Below are 20,804 nucleotides of genomic sequence, written 5' to 3'. Positions count from 1 at the left end.
CTATCAAATATACAAACAGTTTTAGGATTGACTAAAATTGGACGAGTAAAGCTATTTGAACATAACCTAACAGCTTGGGGTAAGTTTACAATTAATATTGTGGGTTTATTCATTTGGAAAGATATCACTATGCAGCATCAGGTCACACTCCAAATGTCAACCTCTTAAAAATGTCTTTGGGGGTCAGAGTTGAATTGCCTTCAGGATACTGCAGTATTCCTCTCACATGTGCACGCATATATACACATTTATGAGATCTAGCACTAACATTATTTAAGATGTCAATTGAGGGGTAGGGTAAAGGATATTACCTCCCCATTATGATAGCGCGGAATATATGTACAAATGTTGGGCCCGGGCCCCGGGTTCGGGAGAGGAAAGCAGATCGACCCGAATCTCCAATTTTCTAAACTTACTTTTGCACAAGGATTTAGCCATAGTCATATCACTTGAATTAAACCGACCCATGTTCACGTGTTCTGTTTGTAAACTAGTCTAGTTACTAGTAAATGTAAACAGTGGGCCCTGAATGAATCGGAGTTAACAGACAAACTCGAAACTCATTATTATTCTGCAGTGAGCGTGTTTTTAATGGTGCGAACACGTCTACAGACTGTGGCAGCAACATATCATTTTTTCGTTTGCCTTCAAATACCATTTCTGACATAATCGGTAGTGTTCAGCACGACGGTTCAATGCTGCATGTGATGTACAAAATATTCCTGGCAAACAATAAAAAGTTGTTTAAAATCGAACTGTCAAACAGACAAACAGATACAAACTGTTTATTAAACAAACAAATGAGAGAGGCGCGGCGACACTAACGACGACGATCGAATAACTCATAATGGCATAAAATCAAGTGACCGAATCAAGGCATGCTTATAGTAGTCAGGTACGGAGTATAGTATATGACAGTACACTCTGTATCGAGAAACATTGGAGGAGTGAAGAAGGGCTTACTTGCAGATAATTAAATATTCATAGGACACCCACGTCGTCGTGGCATCAACGAGGAGAATTAAGCATCCAAGACGCCATCCATTAATTGTGTTATATGATATATACTTGGCTCGTAATAGACTGCTTTTGTCGAAAGTCAGGACCGGGAAGAAATGTTTCCCTTTTGTATCAACTTAACACCCTTGCCTTTGAATTTGTTACTTTAGATAATGTGAAGCCAAAATTTAGAAGAACATGGGAAAAAATAGCTGTAGAACTGCTTGTTACAGTAATAATCGATTATTCTGTACACGAATTATATATTATGTTTGATGGCCCTAGATGTTTTTATATTTCTCATGACACATCTTCCTTGATTGTGGCCAAAGGATATAATTATGCATGTAATAACAACGCACTCTAGATTTTTTTTTTTTTTTTTTACATATTTTTAAAAAACAAAAACATCACTGATGGTATAAATGACGATATCACAAGTGCGTATCAAGGCTAAAATTACGTGTCTATCATTAACATTTTGGACTCTTTAATAAATGCAATGGTTCTTAGCATTCTTCTGACTTTAATTGACATTTTCAAGACAGTCATATTGTTATTAGTATGGTTAAGAATTGAAAGCATAACTTATATGCACAGACACGCTCAATCGATCGTTGTTTGTTTCTTTTCTTTTTTAAATCGACCGACCAAAATATTTAAAACTCTTACGAGGAGGAAAATATTGAAAACGGTCTCTCAACGTTATATCACATTTATACTGAATTTTTTTTGAAATTACAATTCGGTTATTATATCACCCTGTTGATGACAAGATCGACTGACGAAATTACGTTCAATAGGTGGACTTGGGGTAACAATTTCGATCTGTCAACTTGATGTCTCCAGCGAAAGGAAACTAACGAATGAAATCAGGGTGATACTGAGAACAAAGATGATATTCTACGCTTCCAGGACATCTGTGTAATGCAGATATCAAAATGAACACCATATACGTTTACTATGATATATTTAGACGGCAATGAGACGCACATTGGTATCGTACGTCAAAATCCAATTATTGGTAGATGTGTTCATATGATATGTCTATTTGGCAGCAGTTACTGATGTTGAAATACCCAAGTAACTTAACAAGTGTACGTGTTTTCATGTTCACCATCGCATCACCTTCAAATCGGATTCTATTTTTAGATATGGCTATACATGTATATGTATTTTTCATTTATTTAACTTGTCCGTCATTATTTCTTCTCGTGTTCCTTTATGTGTTTTATCAGAGGATTTTGGCTCTGTTACATCTTTGTTTGGAATGGTTGTCAAAAAATATGATTGGATGCTAAAACTGTGACTCCGATATACTACTACAATGAAGACCTCACAAGACGACCATACTGGTAGATACATGTACATACATTTATGTAAATGACTGCCATCATACATACATATATGTGTTTATGTTATGTGAACGGCTGTTGACTGTTGACGTCAGCTTCTATTAGTGAACATTTTTGCCACAACCTACTAAAAATGAAAACCAAATGAAAAGCTCGAACATTGGTGAATTTTAAAGTCCCTGTGGTTTGTAATGGAAGACAGAGAGAGAGAGAGAGAGAGAGAGAGAGAGAGAGAGAGAGAGAGAGAGAGAGAGAGAGAGAGAGAGAGACAGACAGACAGACAGACAGACAGACAGACAGACAGACAGACAGACAGACAGAGACAGAGACAAAGACAGATAGAATTTAACCTTGCGTATTATAATTACATTACCTAAACATAGCATATTACAACTTTTGTTTTAATCTTAAGAAAGAATTAAGAAATCGTGTAATGACATCTAGCATTTGTACAAAACTTACGTCGACGAATAGATAATAGTTAGAGTATCTTAAAGCCAAACAGTGGGAGTGTTATGCTACTAAAGACAAGAAAATTACCACTTTCAAGTTCGTAATATTGTATACTTATGGGATGAACGTTCAATATATCACCGCCTGTGGTCATCATTTGGTCTGTGTGTTGGAATATACATAATCATTCTTCATGATTGTCTGTCTGTAAGCTTCACTAAAACTTAACTGAAGAAAAGGAAAACACTGCATAAACTGGAGACCAAAGCCTCATTCTGTTCTGTGTACAAAGATCTTCATTTTCTCACAGGCTTGCAGCCTATATTATGACCTATTTTTATACAACAAAGTCATAGGCTGAGTGAATAATTGAAATAACGTCCATCACACTGTCACTTGAGTGCACCTTCTTCAATTTCTTATTTGTATGCCGAAGTCATCATCATATTTCTTACTTAGAATGTTTTACGACTTGAAATGCTCATTGTCTGCATTCCAAAGATATGAATATAGCTTTTGATTGTCTTAGGATCGGATATCAAAATATGATATGAATTTCAATACTTGTTTGACAAATCGCTGGTGTCATGGTAGTAGCATAGGGATATGCCTGCTTAGTGTGCTTCAGAATTGTACGTGTGTGGAGCTCGAGGGGGGGGGGAGGGGGTGATGGTGGCTGATAGATATCACTATCTCAAGGTTATATCGATTTCTATAGGAGCTGAAAGACCAAACATGCTTTGGTAAATAACAAACTGTGTATTACAACGAAGAACTGACGACGGTCAAAGGAAAAAGCCCTTCATTTTTGTTTTGTTTTGCATAATTTGTTTTTGAATGTTAGCTTTTAAAATGATCTGTTATAGCAACTCAGCTACTCTATTCATTAGTTGTCATAGTGTGTGTGTGTGTGTGTGTGTGTGTGTGTGTCTGTTTTTCTGTCTGTCTGTCTGTCTGTCTGTCTGTCTGTCTGTCTGTCTGTCTGTCTGTCTGTATGTCTGTCTGTCTGTCTGTCTGTTTGTCTGTCTGTCTGCCTGTCTGTCTGTATGTCTGTCTGTCTGTCTGTCTGTCTGCCTGCCTGTCTAAGGGTGAGTGAGTGAGTGAGTGTGTGAGTGAGTGAGTGAGTGAGTGAGTGAGTGAGTGAGTGAGTGAGTGAGTGAGTGAATGAGTGGGTGGGTGGGAGGGTGGATTGGTGGGTGGGTGTGTGAGTGAGTGAGTGTGTGAGTGAGTGAGTGAGTGGGTGGATGGATGGGTGGGTGAGTGAGTGAGTGAGTGAGTGAGTGAGTGACTGACCAAGTAGTTAGTCATTTTACTGGGTGAGTGGGGGTGGCGGGGGTGTGGTAGTGAATGAGAGAATATGTTAGTGAGTGAGTGAGTTAGTGAGTGTGCAGTGTATGATCATGATTGACTGAATGAACTAATGAATGAAAAGTTCACGAGACGATAGTGGAATGTATGGATTAGTTCGTAACCTAGTCTGTCAGTCAGATAGTTAAGATGTTGACATCATATACATACATACATACATTCATCCATCCATCCATCCATCCGCCCGCCAGCCCATCCATCCATCCATCCATCATTCATTCATTCATTCATTCATTCATTCAGCCAGCCAGTCAGTCAGTCAGTCAGTCAGTCAGTCAGTCAGCCATTCAGCCAGCCATTCAGCCACTCAATCAGTCAATCAGTTAGTCAATCAGTCAGGTTGGCTGAATGGATACGATAGATAGCAGAAATTAATTTGAAAGACTTCTGAATAATATCCCGGATGTCTACAACTTTGTTGATATGTTAAAAAGTTGTTCTTTTGTTGACCATTAAAAAAATATTGTTTATTGTTAAACTGACTTACGTACATTAGTCTTTTCCCCGATACCCGTATCAAAGAGTCTTTCACAGCAACAATAGACATTTACGCCTACCTGATAGGGTGAGTCTAGTGGCCAGGTGAATGATCGTTCATCGGCTAATGCAGATTGCTAGACATGCCCCATGCAGTGGTACATGCCCTATGCAATGGTTATATGGTAATCGTTGGGTTCGTGATACAACTAACAATACACATTTGACCTATGCTTTGCCGTATATAGTGTGTCTGCCTATGACGACATTATAATGGGTGTCAGCTCAGTACGTGAGAACTTCAAGAACGCAAACTCTCATTTCTGAGAGGGGTATAACAATTTACAACTTTTTCTGTGTGGATAATAGCAATAATGGCTAGGAAATGGCGAAGATGTGATAGAAATGGAGAGGTTTTGGTACTTTTGGTGACAATTATGGTGTTTCTGAACGGTAAGTGACACCAGGCTTCAGTTTGACATACACTGGAAGTGATGACGAGTGTCGTTACTTGGCCGTTTAATTCTATAGTTAGGGTCAAAGTTTTATCTTAAGTTACCGGAGAAGACACATATTTCAATTACGTCATAAATAGCTGTTTTAATGTAACTGGTTATTTTATTTTTAAGTATTTATAAATTCATTAAATCAGATTTTTTCGATGGGTCGCTCAGTAACTTTACCCATAAGGGCAGACAAAAGCAACGGGGATCATTGCGTTAACAAACTGTCGCGCTTTCACGGACATCTGCACAAAGATATAAGTGTTATGCTATATATTCAGACATTTATGAATACAGCAAATCATTTGTGTTGTTTCCACCAAGGCTGATTTGTTTTTAAGCCATACTTATACATTAAGTAAACGATTAATTTATATATGGTTGAGATAGACCCATTGCCGATTCTACCATTGACTGAACAGAAATCTGTTAATGGAAGTAAACAAGTAATACGCTTTGCTAATGTTACTGGCACCGACTATTATCAATACACAAACACACTTAAGTGATGGTATAATAATTACTTGTCATTGTTACCGGTCAGTGATACACGTCGTACAATTCGTCTAAATTCAAAAGAGGGAGTGCTAGTCAAATGAGGTGTTTATATTTTTTTGAAATCTATGAACTATAGGGGCAATGGCTGTATATTTTTGTTTACAAAGCATGCTATGTCAGAAGGTGTGAATTTCTTTTTTAAACGATAAGCTATTGAATTCGATTTCTATTAGAGTTATTGTGGCGAGGATTTCGACCGAAATTAAACTTGTTGTGTAGTTTTAGGTCGTTCTCACTAACACAGTCTGTCTCAGGTGTCTGACAAGGCGGTAGCGTAATCTACAAGAAAAGAAAATGATGACGTCAGAGAAAGATTAAACTTATTGTTCGCCAGCAAGGTCCCTCTTTCCCCACGTACGTTTGCTAGAAGCGTCGACTCATTATCTGGGCATGCGCAGTAAGGTTGTACAGCTGGAGAAATGTCACATAGGTGGCAAGGCTCTACGAAAGATGTGTTGCTGTTGAAACTGAATAGCGTGTATTATAATTATCATACTTACATGTAATACTTGAGGAAAACTTCCTTGGATAGTACTGTTAGATTGTCATCAGTCTGATCAATTTGCCTCGAATCTAGAAAGCTGCCAAACTAGATAACTGTAGGCCAGCGGTGTATCATGTAATGGACTGGTGTGATAAATTTAAGTAATTATGAAAACGACAGAGTGTGTTGTTTCTATGTATAAATTTCTATATTTAGAGAGTTATATTTGTGATATTCAATTTCTTTCATTTGCATTCTTTGTATTGTGAGTTGACTTAATATGTGAATGTAAAAGGGTGACATATATACAATGTCAAGGCAACGTATTGTCCGTGTACACTTTAAGGTCGCTCTTGGCGCATACAATTTATATCATTTCTGTGAAAGCTGGGTCTTTTAGTGCGATCTTACGGTTGACCTCTCTAGATGACCTCTCAGGCTTGGGTGTGTTTTGAATGCACTCACTTGACAGGACACGTTCTATTGGGCTTTTTGGTTGTTCAGTTCTTTTCATGTAGTCGTTTTAGTCAGAACAACGTAAATGCATTGTAGATGACATCCGCTGAACTTCTGTAACCTTTAGACTGCATCCTTTGTTCGTTCCTAATGTTTTTTTACTTTTGATTAAAATACAAGCTAGAATTGCGTGACTTCATTTCAACCGGATGGTTTGGTTCCTCACAGGTGATCCAAATGTTTCATCCCATGAGAATTCCACTTATCTCAAAGTATACGCCAACGGTTTACGCCAACACAATGACATATATAAACTTAAGCTCTCATTTCCATTTCAGTCCCATTAGTGTGATTGATAGAAGTATTATACAGTAACTGTGACAGAGTCTAAATTTTAACCCGGCGAGCATTCAAAGCTTCCAGAAAGATATATGATAAAAAGCCGGAGAAAATCGTGTCTCATATTTCTTTGTAATGTGTTATAAATTAAAACTGCCGACTTGCATGACTTGTGTTGCCATAGTTTCAAGCATAAGAACAACAGTATGATAGAGTACTTTACATGATTGACAATATGATTAATTACACTTAAATTGGCAAGAGGTAGATAGCGAAGGAGATGAGTTGGTGGGACAGGCGACACAGAAAGGGGTATCAGGGACAAGATATAGATAGTTTCGATGAAGCATATAGAGGAACAAATTAGTAAACCAACTGATGGAAACAAAATATAACAACAGTAAAGAGAAGGGGAACTGAAAGATATCTCAATGTAAGACCAAGTAGAAGAGTGTGAACTGAGAGCGAATTTAGCTCAAATTTGAAAATGAACACTCGGAGGATTTCTTTTTAAATTCGCTTCCATACAATATGGTTTTTTCTTCTTCTAATGATGTACACAACTTTAATGATATATAACGGTGCCTGTATCATAACACTGTCATGCCAAATGAAGAAGGGTTGTCATGTTCATATTCATTTCAAAATAGTCTTCTCACCTAGTACCAAATCCAATTACGCTGGGGTCTGTTGTAGTCATTTAAAAGTTAAATAATAATAATCAATTTGATCCGTGAAAAGTTATAAACTAGTTTATTTTATACAATGTTCGTTGGAAGTATTACACTCGATGCCACAGCCGTTGTGGATATGTGATATGATAACCACCCGCTGAACGAAAAAACTAAAATTATCTGCGCACATAGTTTAACACATGTTAGTCATCTTTGTCTTGTCTTGATAGTTACGGTGTAATGTACATTTGGACAGACAGTACATTTACTTCAAGATTCACATATAAATAGATTTATCTGAGTAACGTTTTATTTGTATTTAACTCACAGAAAGATTATTTCCATTACTAAGCATGCTCAGACAGCCCCCCCCCCCATGTATCTTCACCTACCAGAATATTTGATGTATAATGTTTGACTCATGTTTATGAAATTCTTGCTTGTAGGACCCAAAGAGTGCGCGCGCTCTCTCTCTCTCGCTCTCTCGCTCTCTCTCTCTCTCTCTCTCTCTCTCTCTCTCTCTCTCTCTCTCTCTCTCTCTCTCTTTCTCTCTCTCTCTCTCTCTCTCTCTCTCTCTCTCTCTCTCTCTCTCTCTCTCTCTCTCTCTCTCTCTCTCTCTCTCTCTCTCTCTCTCAATAACAACTAATGATAGACCAAATGACGAAAAGTGCAGGATTTGTCTCTTTTAATATGGAATATATGTTTTGTTTATATTCATTAGTTGAAAATAACTGTAATATGAACCTTGGTAATAGGATTAATCCTACGAGAATTTTAGTCGGAGTGTGTCGATGACGAAAACCTGTGTGTGAGTTACGTTGAGAGTGACTGTCTTTAATTAATATGCCTGCGTGTGTTCCCGATCACTTGGACGGATACCATTCCGTCTAGAACTTTATAAATGGCTCCATAAATGTCATACTGTACAGGGTAGGATAATATTTCATAGGAGATTAGGTTGTATACCTAATGTTAGAATGGATATTGAGATGTTCATAATATGTATCGTACGTATGTATTATGTTGATTGGATAGAGATATCACGACATGAAATGTAGCCAATATTATCTTGATCAAGTTGACGGGTTATTCTTTGAGTGATGATACGGCCACAGGGAGCAGAGAGCACGTGATTAATGATATGAATTTTTTTGTAGTGGAATAAAACTATTTTTTCTGTCTTCTTTCTTTTCCTGGCTGGTCGTCCAACTGAATAGTCACTCCTTGTCCTAATCTATATCTATGCGTACTAAATCCGTCATCTAAATGCCAACATCGCTAACCTTATAAATACCAATGTGTCACTTACCCCATTACTTTACCTTGTTTCGTAGCCTATGGGGATTATAACACCGAATAAAACTTCAATCTTGTGCTGATTAGGTGAAAGGACAGCACGAAAAATCAATTCATTAATTAATCACATATTGGTTTCTCTCTTTGCCCCGAAGGATAACAAGTGTTCTGGAAACTACATATATGTACAACATAATGGAAATCATAAACATGTATATCAGGAATGTTCCTCGAGGAGGTGGGGGGGGGGGCGGTAGTGCTTGTTGATCATCAACCTAATAGGTTTTTTTGAATGAGCGGAAAAGCCTGGGTTTCTTATAATGTTTGTTTTTCGTGTGCTAAAATTATTAATTATGGAAATAACTTGATAAATTGTACTGTAATAGGAACAGCATAGCATATTTGACAAATTATTTAAAGCATCATTTTGGTGCAGTAGTGTAATGGCATATTTGGAATACAAGCTTGACTGTTTTGTTTTCATTGTCCATGTTCATAGGTATATCTGGACAAAACATACAATCACCAGGTGTGTTCGTCGCTGAATCTCACTTTACGTATCCTACCACGTCTCGCCTTTACTATATACAAGGGGATGCATCGTCCATTTTTGAGGCGGCTGCGCGGAAAGAGGAACAACATCCTACTATACTAAGCACAGGTAGTACATCCCTCTTGGTTGGTCTAAGTTTGGATCTCGAAGACAATCTCTTGTTTTGGGCTGACCAGTTAGATCAAGGAGTGTACAGATATTCTCTCCGTAACAATGCCATTGTTAGGATCCATTATGATGACACAACTGAACTCAGAGACTTAACCGTTGACTGGATATCAAAAACTTTGTACTGGGCTGACTCTGATAATAAATGGATCATTATTTGTGATTATTTCGGACGAAATCCAACCCCAGTCATTACAAATACAGATGTCTTATCGGTGACTGTAGAACCCTTAACTGGGTAAGTATAATGAGAACGCCTGCATATGATAGTACTAAATTACGTGATACACGTACGTTATCTAACAACATGGATATCATTACGTTGAGGGAACGCCAGGAATGTTTGCCAAGATATGTATATCCAGTTTTTTAAATAAATAAAGATTATCTATTACGACAGTTGAATGAGAATTCATTAAAAAATTATCAGAAAACTTTAATTTGGGTAATTTGTTTGTATCTAGCAGTCAACAATTTTCAATAATTTTGAATCTTTATAGAAACCATAATCATCATTTCTTATCTTTTAAAGTATCTGGTAAACACCGATATGTACCTCATGATTGACTGAACAGACACAGTTTTGCCATAAATCTCACTTTGTCTTTTACTTCACTTATAGATATCTATACTGGAGTGTCTCCGGATCATCTCCAACTAAGATGATTGAAATGTCAACTCTCAATGGAGAAAATCGTAAAGTTATTTCTAGCACAGATAGCGTTGAACTCATATGTCTGACAATAGATTACTCTGAAAACAGGTTAGTAATCACGAAACCATATTGACAGATGATGTGCTGTCCTAGTTGACTTTATTATCATTGCTATTTGTGTTGTTGTTGTTGTTGTTGTTGTTGTTGTTGGTGGTGGTGTTTTCGTTGTAATGGTGGTAGTGATGACGATGATGATGATGATGACGATGATGATGATGATGATGATGATGATGATGACGACGACGATGATGATGATTTTAATGGTAGTGGTGTTGATTATGATGATTGTGGTGGTGGTGGTGGTGGTGGTGGTGGTGGTGGTGGTGGTAGGAGTGGTGGTGCTGCTGCTGCTGCCGATGATGATGATGAAGACGACGACGACAGTTTGATTTGTGTTGGTGGTGTGCACATGATGGTGACAGTGATCTAGTAACAGTTATGGTAGTAGTTGTGTTGTTGATCTTGTTTCTGTTGTTATAACCATTGTGACTTGCAGTGTTACATTAATTAACTACATGTATGCTGTTTACGATCAACTTTATAAATCCCAGCCTTCAAACACAAAGAAACACTGAGTTACATAACATGGTAACTGTAACTGTATCTATGTGCATGCATGCATATATCATTGTGATATTATTCTAAAGAACTGTACATGAACAATGCTGAGTGCAGTTCACAAATCTGTTTTATAACACGGTTCATGGCAAATCATACTATGATAATAATAGTTAACTCCCCCCAGGGTATACTTTATCGAGATGGGTCAAGAACCTTTAAAGCTTCACCATCAACAGATCAAATCACAAGTAATTATGTGATGACATAGTCTACGTATGTAATGTAAAGATACAGAGACCAGGGTAAGATCAGTATATCTTCCCTGTACAGTTATTTGTCACACCTGTATACTTGAAAATTGGAATTTTATATGATCCATACTTCATCACATATGGAAGGTGCTAATAATTTGTTTGTATCGACTTTAGGAATGGTGTGACATTAATGGAATGATAAATATTTCAACTATTGTTTTCTATAGTGAGCATGTCAACTCTATGCACTCGAGGGAATAAAGTTGTATATAGTCGTATAACTATCAAATTAATCATCTCAAACAATAATTTAATTCAATGGGTGACTAATACATGAAATATTAAACGGACATGGACCAATACTAAACATTTTTCTATTATTATTTTGAGATAAAGAATTATATACTTGAAATGTACTGAAAACCCATTGTTTAATTATAAAACGTGAGCGTGAGAAGAAATTATATTATCGCAGTCATGTGAATTCTAGTAATGAATGTAATTAATTTAAGTGTAACCGTTAAGTAACCCCCCCCCCACACACACACACACAGAGTTAGGGAGCCTTCAGTATTTACAAGGGGGGAGGGCCGGAGGAATTGGGGATGGGTCACATTTTACAAACCTGTTCTTGGGGGAGGGTCACATTTTACAATCCGTAGTTTTGTGACCAAATTGAAGATTCAATTATTGTAAATTTGTTTTGTGTGTTTGGAGATGTAAAAGTGAGATGAGCACTCAACATTTATTTTTACGAGTACTTTACATGCAAAAATACAAAAATTAAAATACATATATTGTAAGAAAATTGTTTAATAAAACGGTGCATTTTGTTGAGTGTACCCATCTCACCTTATCACTCACACTGTACGTGAATGTTGTTAAAATATGATGGTGATGGTAGCAGTGATGATGATGATGATGATGATGATGATGATGATGATGAGGATGATGAGGATGATGAGGATGATGATGATGATTTAGTTTTGAATGTCATAGAGAACATGGACAGTGATACATGTACTGACTCAAGTAGTACCAGTGAGTCAGATTAGAGTGACACTGATAATGGCAATACTGAATGTGAAGTTGATGGTGATGATAATAATGATATCAGGGAACTTTTACAAGTGACCAGATCAGACAGAGTATGCACAACATGGAAAGCACGTTTTAGATACCAACTAGATTGTGTAAGATTATAAGAGAAAGGTAACTAGCCAGTCTTTTACTGTTTGCCACTTCATATGTAGAAATATTGCTTTCTAATACAGAGTCAAAATCATTTAATTTGTATGTATACATATAATGGGAATATTGATTAACGTTCAGTATATGCAGTTGTCAAGGGGAGGGTCATGTTTTACAAAATGGGACAAAGGGGAGGGTCATTTTTTACAAATGGAGAATGGGGGAGGGTCTTGTTTTACTTAACAGACCATGTGTGATTTCCTCCGCCCCCCTGTAAATACTGAAGGCTCCCTTATGGCAAGATTTTAAGGATCCTTCAGTAATTCAAAGGAATCAGGGAGGGGGCAGTTTTTAGGAATCGTTTCTCGAGAGGAGGGCCATATTTTAGAAAATAGAATGAGGGGAGAGTCACATTTTACTTTGACTTATTACATCATTTAGCCTGGCATTACACCATGCAGTGAATTAATTATTAGTTGTGAGTAGATGATTTGGTCTCACAGGGAGAAGTAGTGGACAGTGTGATAATATATGGAGAATAAAGGACAGTTTCTTCGGCCTGGGAGGGGGGGGGGGGGTGATGGACTAGTAAAGGAGGGGTTACCCTGTTTTCGAAATTGACATTGGGGAGGGGTATGCTCTTTTGAAAATTTGGATGGGGGGGGGGGATATTGTGTTTTGGGTTTTGATGGAAGAAAAAAATCCATGAATCTACAGTGGCATGACTGTGGAATATTTTCTTGTCCACATTTTCTTTTAAATATTACTTAATCTGGAGTGACGCTCAAACATAAATTTCCATATACATATACAATGTATTATCTACCACACTAGTTATATGTCATGTAAATACTTGGGTATTTCACACTCAATGGTGAATATGCTTCATATATTGCACTTTGGGGCAAAAGTTGATGGTTTATAAATTTAAAGAAGTTAATCTAAATTGTTCTACTCTTCAGTATGAAGGAGTTATTGTATTCTTTCTATTTTGGACACTACATGTTATCAACACTACACATCACCACATCTCATCAAATTCCAGTTTGTATTAACATAATACATGTAGCAGATATGAGGACCTTACACTCTCTAACATACCATGCAAAACTAATGTACAACTTACATTAACTTAAGCTTTTCGAAGCTGTGAAATATTATCTTACATGTTAAAGCTATAAATAACTAAAATTGCCTTAAAAGAGCCAAAACATCTCCAGATCTGCTAGGGGAGACCTGCTAGGAGTACCTCGTCCCAGAGATCACTCATGCAGTCAGCCAATAATCAGATGCACCAATGTTTTAATGCATAATGATTTTAAACTTTTCATAAACATTAACAGCTGATTTTAGATGTACTGTCTTTTAGAGATGTGAAATTATTGCCAGGGTAGTGTAAAACTTTCCTTCAAAGACTTTGAAAGTAAAGAAACTCTCCAACTCTCCTCCTACCAATTATACAACCACAAAATGTGCTAACTTTTACAATAATGATGCCATTTAACTTTCTAAGAACATATTTCAACCCCATGTGTAAAGAATAGTTTAATTTGGGATATTTGATGGTGCTGTCTTGAAGTTATTGCCTGAAAGGCTCTGGATAGCCTAAAAGATGGCTTTAAGAGTAAAAACCTCCACATGTACAGCTTCTAAGGGGACACCCCTAGGACCCCACAAGAGGTGGACATAGCCTAGTATAACCCTACTTCTTACTGTCAAGATACTATGAAATGTTTCTTTTAATATTTCAACCCTATGTAGTTACTTTTTACATGTTTGTGCTGTCTTGTAAAGCTTGGAAATTATTGTCTGAAATGGTCTGAATAGCCTAACAATTGGCTTTAAGAGTATAAAATTGCCAGATATTCTAGGGGGAGACCCCCTCCCATGAGAGGTCTACATATCTCATCTCAAACTTTCCCCCTACCTTTTACAGTCAACAAGATGCTATTAAATTCCCTTTTCAATATATTTACCCTGACTGTGTAGCTACAGTTGCTAATTTAGCAAGATGCTATCTTATAAAGTATTTAGTCAAGTAGTCCACTCTGAATCACCATCAAATACCTGCCATGTAATGATATATCGGGAGGGGGGTCACTGTGTTATAGAATTAAGTGATGGGAGTCAGCCTGTTTTCCGTTTTACACAAGGGGGGAGGGTCAGTGAATTTTCGTCGGTCCAATGGAATAATCCAAACCAACCCCCCAAATTCCGCAGAAACTGGCCGGTCCCTAGATAATTTTATATACTGTTTACGATCAACTTTATAAATCCCAGCCTTCAAACACAAAGAAACACAGGGTTACATAACATGGTAACTGTAACTGTATCAATGTGCATACATTCATATATCATTGTGATATTATTCTAAAGGACTGTACATGAACAATGCTGAGTACAGTTCACAAATCTGTTTTATAACACGGTTCATGGCAAATCATACTATGATAATAATAGTTAACTCCCCCCAGGGTATACTTTATCGAGATGGGTCAAGAACCTTTAAAGCTTCACCATCAACAGATCAAATCACAAGTAATTATGTGATGACATAGTCTACGTATGTAATGTAAAGATACAGAGACCAGGGTAAGATCAGTATATCTTCCCTGTACAGTTATTTGTCACACCTGTATACTTGAAAATTAGAATCTTATGTGATCCATACTTCATCACATATGGAACGTGCTAATAATTTGTCGGTATCGACTTTAGGAATGGTGTGACATTAATGGAATGATAAATATTTCAACTATTGTTTTCTATAGTGAGCATGTCAACTCTATGCACTCGAGGGAATAAAGTTGTCTATACTCATACAACTGTCAAATGAATCATTCCAAACAATGATTTAATTCAATGGGTGACTAATACATGAAATATTAACCGGACATGGACCAATACTAAACTTTTTTCTGTGTTGTTTTTGAGATAAAGAATAGTATACGTGAAACGTACTGAAAACCCCTTGTTTAATTATAAAAAAGTGAGCCTGAGAAGAAATTATATAGTCGCAGTCATGAATTCTAATAATAAATGTAATTATTTTAAGTGTAACCGTTAAGTAACCCAACCCCCCCCACACACACACACACACACACCCACACATACACACACCCACACACACACACAGACACACAAAACACACAGAGATATGGCAAGATTTTAGGGAGTCGTCAGTAATTCAAAGGAATGGGGGAGGGGCACTTTTTGCGAATCGTTTCTCGCGGGGAGGCCACATTTTAGAAAATGGCATTAGGGGAGAGTCACAGTTTAGTTTGACTTATTGTATAATTTAGCTTGGCATCCGACCATTGTTACATATCAGACCATATTAATCAAATAACTGCTGACAACCCTGCAGTGAATCAATCGTTAGTTGTGAGGAGAGGTTTTAGTCTCACGTTGGGGGAGGGGGGGGGGGCAGTGTGATAAGATATTGGGAATAATGTTGTGAAGTGGGGATGTTGACCTTTGTCCACACAATATATGTAGTGCGTTTTTAATATTTGGCCTTCAGCTCTGCCAATTAGATCCAAGCACATGCATTAATTAATGCCTTCAATGTGGTTGTAGCGGTGGAATTGTGTTCCTTTTAACATCTGACAGCATTTCAACCAGGGTTTTGATATATTTGACTCGGGGGAGAACGTTGTTTATGAGAGAAATGTAATCGAGTGAGGGTTACTTCTAGAAACGGAATAGGGGTTTTAAAAAAAATCATATTTTGAACATCTGACCGGGATGATTTCGCCACCCCACCCCACCCCTTCCCACCCCCGTAATTATTGAAGGCTTCCTTTCTTCAAGACATACATCGATACGATATTAGCCGAGTTTTGTATTGATTATATAGATAAAACAATAGTATTTCAAGTCTGTCGTGTCATTTTAAAGTCTGACTGTTAAGAAATAGTGTTGTTATCTCGCCCCACATGGGACCTGCACTTAATCATAACGCGATCATTGAACAATGTCAAAACTGCCGTTGTTATTCTGCCTGGTTGACTGGTCACTCTCTGTTAGATAGATTCTTTGCATACATTGATAGTTTGTCAGATTTGACATCAATACGTTCTCTTCTTATTAATCTTGTAATATGAAATCCGAATAACGCACTCTACAATGTCTTGATGCTGCGACGCCATTTACATGTACAAGTCCATACTTAGGAATTGACATTAAGTATCAATATTTGAGTTATGAAGTCTAGAAAGAAAATAAGGTCAAATGAGGTTGACAAGAAAGCAGTGTATCTAGTAATAGTGAAAGATCGCTCCAGGCTCTCACTCAATAGATGGTACTGCCATTCCGATGAACAAAAACCGAACACAGCGTCGTATTGTGTGAAGTGATTGTATTTTGTTAAAACACATTCAGTGAACTGTATAAGGCATGACCTGAATTGACGATAAGGCAGTTAGCCCAAAAAAAGAAGAAGAAGAAAAGAACTGTTTCTGGTCAGAACATTTTGTGCGACGACGCGATTTGGTTTTATTTCTCAGCAAATATGTCAGTCAATCTACTATTTATGGCAGTTAGTGTTTTTTTATTTAGTATTTTAGATAGAGCAAGTGTGTATGTGGGGGCAGATGTCATTTACTTGTTTACGATTGGTTCTCCAGTTGTCTTCATTTAAGTAGGGTGGGTTATTTTTGTGGTTCCACCCTCCCCTTCACCCTCGGATCTGCAGACTGCATGGGTTGGACAAACATGAAAAAAAAACGACGCGGGGGTATTTAAGTGATGCGCGCACTGATCAGAATATTTTGGCTTTATACAGTCAGTATAATAAGAAACACCATTGACTAGAAAACACCCACATCCTCACGCACGCGCACACACACACATACACACACACACGCACACACACACACACACAAGAAGTTTACTAAAAAAACGACTCACTTTATTGATTGCTGCTATTTAGAACTATGTGACACAACGGTAATGTACAGTACTCGATAGAACGTGTGATTTAAGTTCTTCCCTGCATGACTTCTTGAAATAATGTACATGTACATGTTATTATTATACTGCATCATAGATTTGCCCTGTCTATATTTCAATGTTTGTATACTTCTGTATTAGACTATTTTGGGTAGACACTCAGTTGGACGGCGTGGTGATCAGGTCATCTACTCTCGAAGGAAATGACATCCGGGTATTTTTCTACAGCAACACTATAACTTCGTCCAGAGACATGTGGTTGACACAGGTAACAAGAAAATGAATTAATAATTCATTACAGAAAAATTAAAACATTATCATTTTTCAAATTCATGCTGTTTGTCATTCTTTTTTCTTTTGAGTATTAAGGAGTAGACAAAAACCAAGTAAATCTTCCTCGATTCTATAAATAGGACGAAGCACTGTAATATTCCATGCATGCAAGTGTTACTAAAGATATATAATATCGCCCTCAACGCCGGACTCCAAATGTTCACAAATGTTGTGTTTGATGTGTTACTTTATTCTTTGTGTTCAATACCTTACATTTGAAATTACATATTAATGTTATGTTATGTTATGTTATGTTATGTTATGTTATGTTATGTTATGTTATGCTATGTTATGTTATTGTTTATTAAGGTGTCCTATGTGGACTTATTTAAATTATACAATGCTTAAATAAAATTTACAAACAAATGAGCCACATCCAGCCCTATGGCTTATAGTACACAAAAAGAAATGTCAAAATACATAAATAAATAAATAAATAAATAAATAAATAAATAAATAAATAAATAAATAAATAAATACGTTTTAATTATAAATAAAGGTTTCCTACGATTAAATGCTTCATGTAGAAAGTTTGTATTAATAGTGAAATTATGGAATGACAGTTATGTTGACTTCGTTAATTGTTAAAAATGTTATAGAACAAAGACTAAGCCCCATCAAAGACAGAGAAGAATTGTACTAATAAACTACTGGGTGTATGGTCAGAGGACAACCCCCAAGCCTGAATCGCGTGCACCAACCTGCGTGTACAATATACATGATATTGTATGGGGAGACACAGCATCATGTTTAAAACAATACTTTCAAATTACATCAAGCACATATATCGTAAAATATGGCAACGTAAGATGAACTTAATATATAATTATTAAATAGTTTTTATTTGCAATTTTAGGATTTTGTATTTGTGTGTGATAGCACCCAGAACCAACTTCAGATTTTGGGTCGGTCAGATCCAAGTTCATCCTCTTCATCCATAAAGCTTGGAAGTGATATGCCAACCTCAGTTGCATACTTCGCAGACAACGCACACTCTGGTAGGTTCAATGGGTTTATAATATGTAATAACAACAACATTGAGTATTACTTTGGTATCATGTATAATTTCTGATTGTAATAAACCTAAAACATGGAATATGTGTTACACTTGAAAGCTGCAAGTGGAAGTACACGTTTTTTGAAACCTAAAACATGGAATATGTGTTACACTTGAAAGCTGCAAGTGGAAGTTCACGTTTTTTGAAGCTGCTTTGTTAGGTATAGTAACTTACTTGTGACGTCATACATCTTAGGAAGTAACTAATCACGTTTGAGTAAATGTATTTGTGTCTGTACACATAATATAGTTTAATAAATACAATCAAATATTTTTGGGTCCGCGCCCGAAAATCAGCGCCCTTATGCGATAACGATTTCAACTTGCTGCTGTTATTATTTGTTCTACAATTTCGGAAATGCAAATATTTGTTTCAAATATTCGGGTTTAAAATTTAATATTTGAAAACTTAATATTCATGTATTTATTACTACGTGTAAATGGGTATGGATTTTCCTTGTGTATCTCAGTTTGTTCAAACATTATCTTAATATACAATATATGTATACTTGGGGAAATTACATAGAAACCCAGTTACTTTATCCTACTTTATCCCGTCACTTACTAATGTACATATTATTCGTAGATACAGTCACTGTGCTAAAAATCAGGATGAACGCACGACCTTTTTAACTTTAAAATAAATTGATTTCAGGACCCTCCCCTCCCCTTGATTTTGTTGTCCTGGATTTCACCACCACGACTATATCTGTGACATGGAGATACCCTGCAAGCGATATATCTTTCTATGTGTTGTATTACACCGGTCCCAATGGTCACCTGATAACAGCTGCTACAATTTCCAGCTCTATGGCGCAATATCAATTCACTGGCCTGACGCCTGCGACATTGTACACACTCACCATCAGGTCAAAGGTCATCATCGACAACTCCGCTCGTTACAGCGACACAACGTTTCTATCTCAAATGACAAGTAAGTGTCATTTATGCCATAGAAGTACTATGGCGCGTAATCATTCACATCAAAAGTCGAACTCGTCAATTGATAAGTCAGGGTCGTCAAATGACAAGTCAGGACCGTCACTATGATTGATAAGTCAGGGCCGTCTTCAATTGACGAGTTCGACTTTTGACATGAATTCGCTTTATAGAACTATTTACACACACACACACACACACACACACACACACACACACACACACACACACACACACACATATATATATATATATATATATATATATATATATATATATATATATATATATATATATATATATATATTTGTATATTTTAAATAATTTGGTAAAAAATGTATAACTAATACACGTTAGAACAATGTCTTGTGTCCTATATTGACTTATGGAATTTCCTTGAAAGAAGTGTAAAATATTCTTCATTAAGGTTGTAATGTACATCTCTACGTTTTCTTGATGATATAGTCAAATATACATTCTTAAAGGGTGCACTTTTAATTTGACAAACATGCATTTGATATTTACCATGTAACCTTTTTGTTTACAGAACCAAATGCTCCACTCTCTTTCGCTGTTAGCTATTACTCTACCAGATCAATCACCGTCACATGGCAACCACCGGTAGGCAGGTTCAGTTACTACGTGTTGTCATACAGCGGTCCTGGGGGTCAGATGATGCCAGTTGGTCCAGTTGCTAGCGGTAGAACAGATTACCAAATCACCGGTCTTTTGCCTTCCACTGTGTATACTGTTAGTATCAAGTCCGTTTCAATGTTTGAGAGTACGGGTCTCTATAGTGAAGAAAGGACGCTATCACAAACAACACGTAAGTTGGAGGAATGTTCTTCGGACAACGAACAATGAACGTTATTTTTTTCAATAACATAAGGAGCAATGGAATATGGTTAAATTACCTCACATACTACCCACGATATTTTTTTACACACCTCTGACCTCTACGATGCATTTTACATTTAGTTGTTGTTTTTACATCATTTTCTTCATGAAAATGTTTATTCTTGTTAAAAACTTCTGTATATGTACGTGTTTGTTTTCTGAAACAGTTTAGAAATACCCAGAATACTTTTCCGTTCTTACAGGTGCATTGTTAGAAGGCG

General features: G+C 36.7%; 1 protein-coding gene across 1 annotated transcript in view; it reads left to right on the top strand.

Annotated features, from left to right (window-relative positions):
• The first annotated feature begins 4,938 nt into the window (after nt 1-4,938).
• Nucleotides 4,939-20,804, top strand: part of LOC144439014 (tenascin-X-like) — a 48,220-nt gene continuing 32,354 nt past the window's right edge. Inside the window, exons 1-8 of the mRNA XM_078128254.1 lie at nt 4,939-5,105; nt 9,462-9,921; nt 10,306-10,446; nt 17,499-17,625; nt 18,547-18,688; nt 19,403-19,681; nt 20,234-20,512; nt 20,787-20,804. The exon at nt 20,787-20,804 is cut by the window's right edge and continues 228 nt beyond it. Coding sequence (XP_077984380.1) covers nt 5,027-5,105; nt 9,462-9,921; nt 10,306-10,446; nt 17,499-17,625; nt 18,547-18,688; nt 19,403-19,681; nt 20,234-20,512; nt 20,787-20,804 — 1,525 coding nt within the window. The 5' untranslated portion in view covers nt 4,939-5,026. The remainder of the gene's footprint in view (nt 5,106-9,461; nt 9,922-10,305; nt 10,447-17,498; nt 17,626-18,546; nt 18,689-19,402; nt 19,682-20,233; nt 20,513-20,786) is intronic.

The sequence above is a fragment of the Glandiceps talaboti genome, chromosome 8 (assembly GCF_964340395.1).
Source record: "Glandiceps talaboti chromosome 8, keGlaTala1.1, whole genome shotgun sequence".
NCBI lineage: Eukaryota > Metazoa > Hemichordata > Enteropneusta > Spengelidae > Glandiceps > Glandiceps talaboti.
The sequence above is the reverse complement of the archived record's forward strand: the minus strand, read 5'-3'. Positions and strand labels throughout refer to the sequence as shown.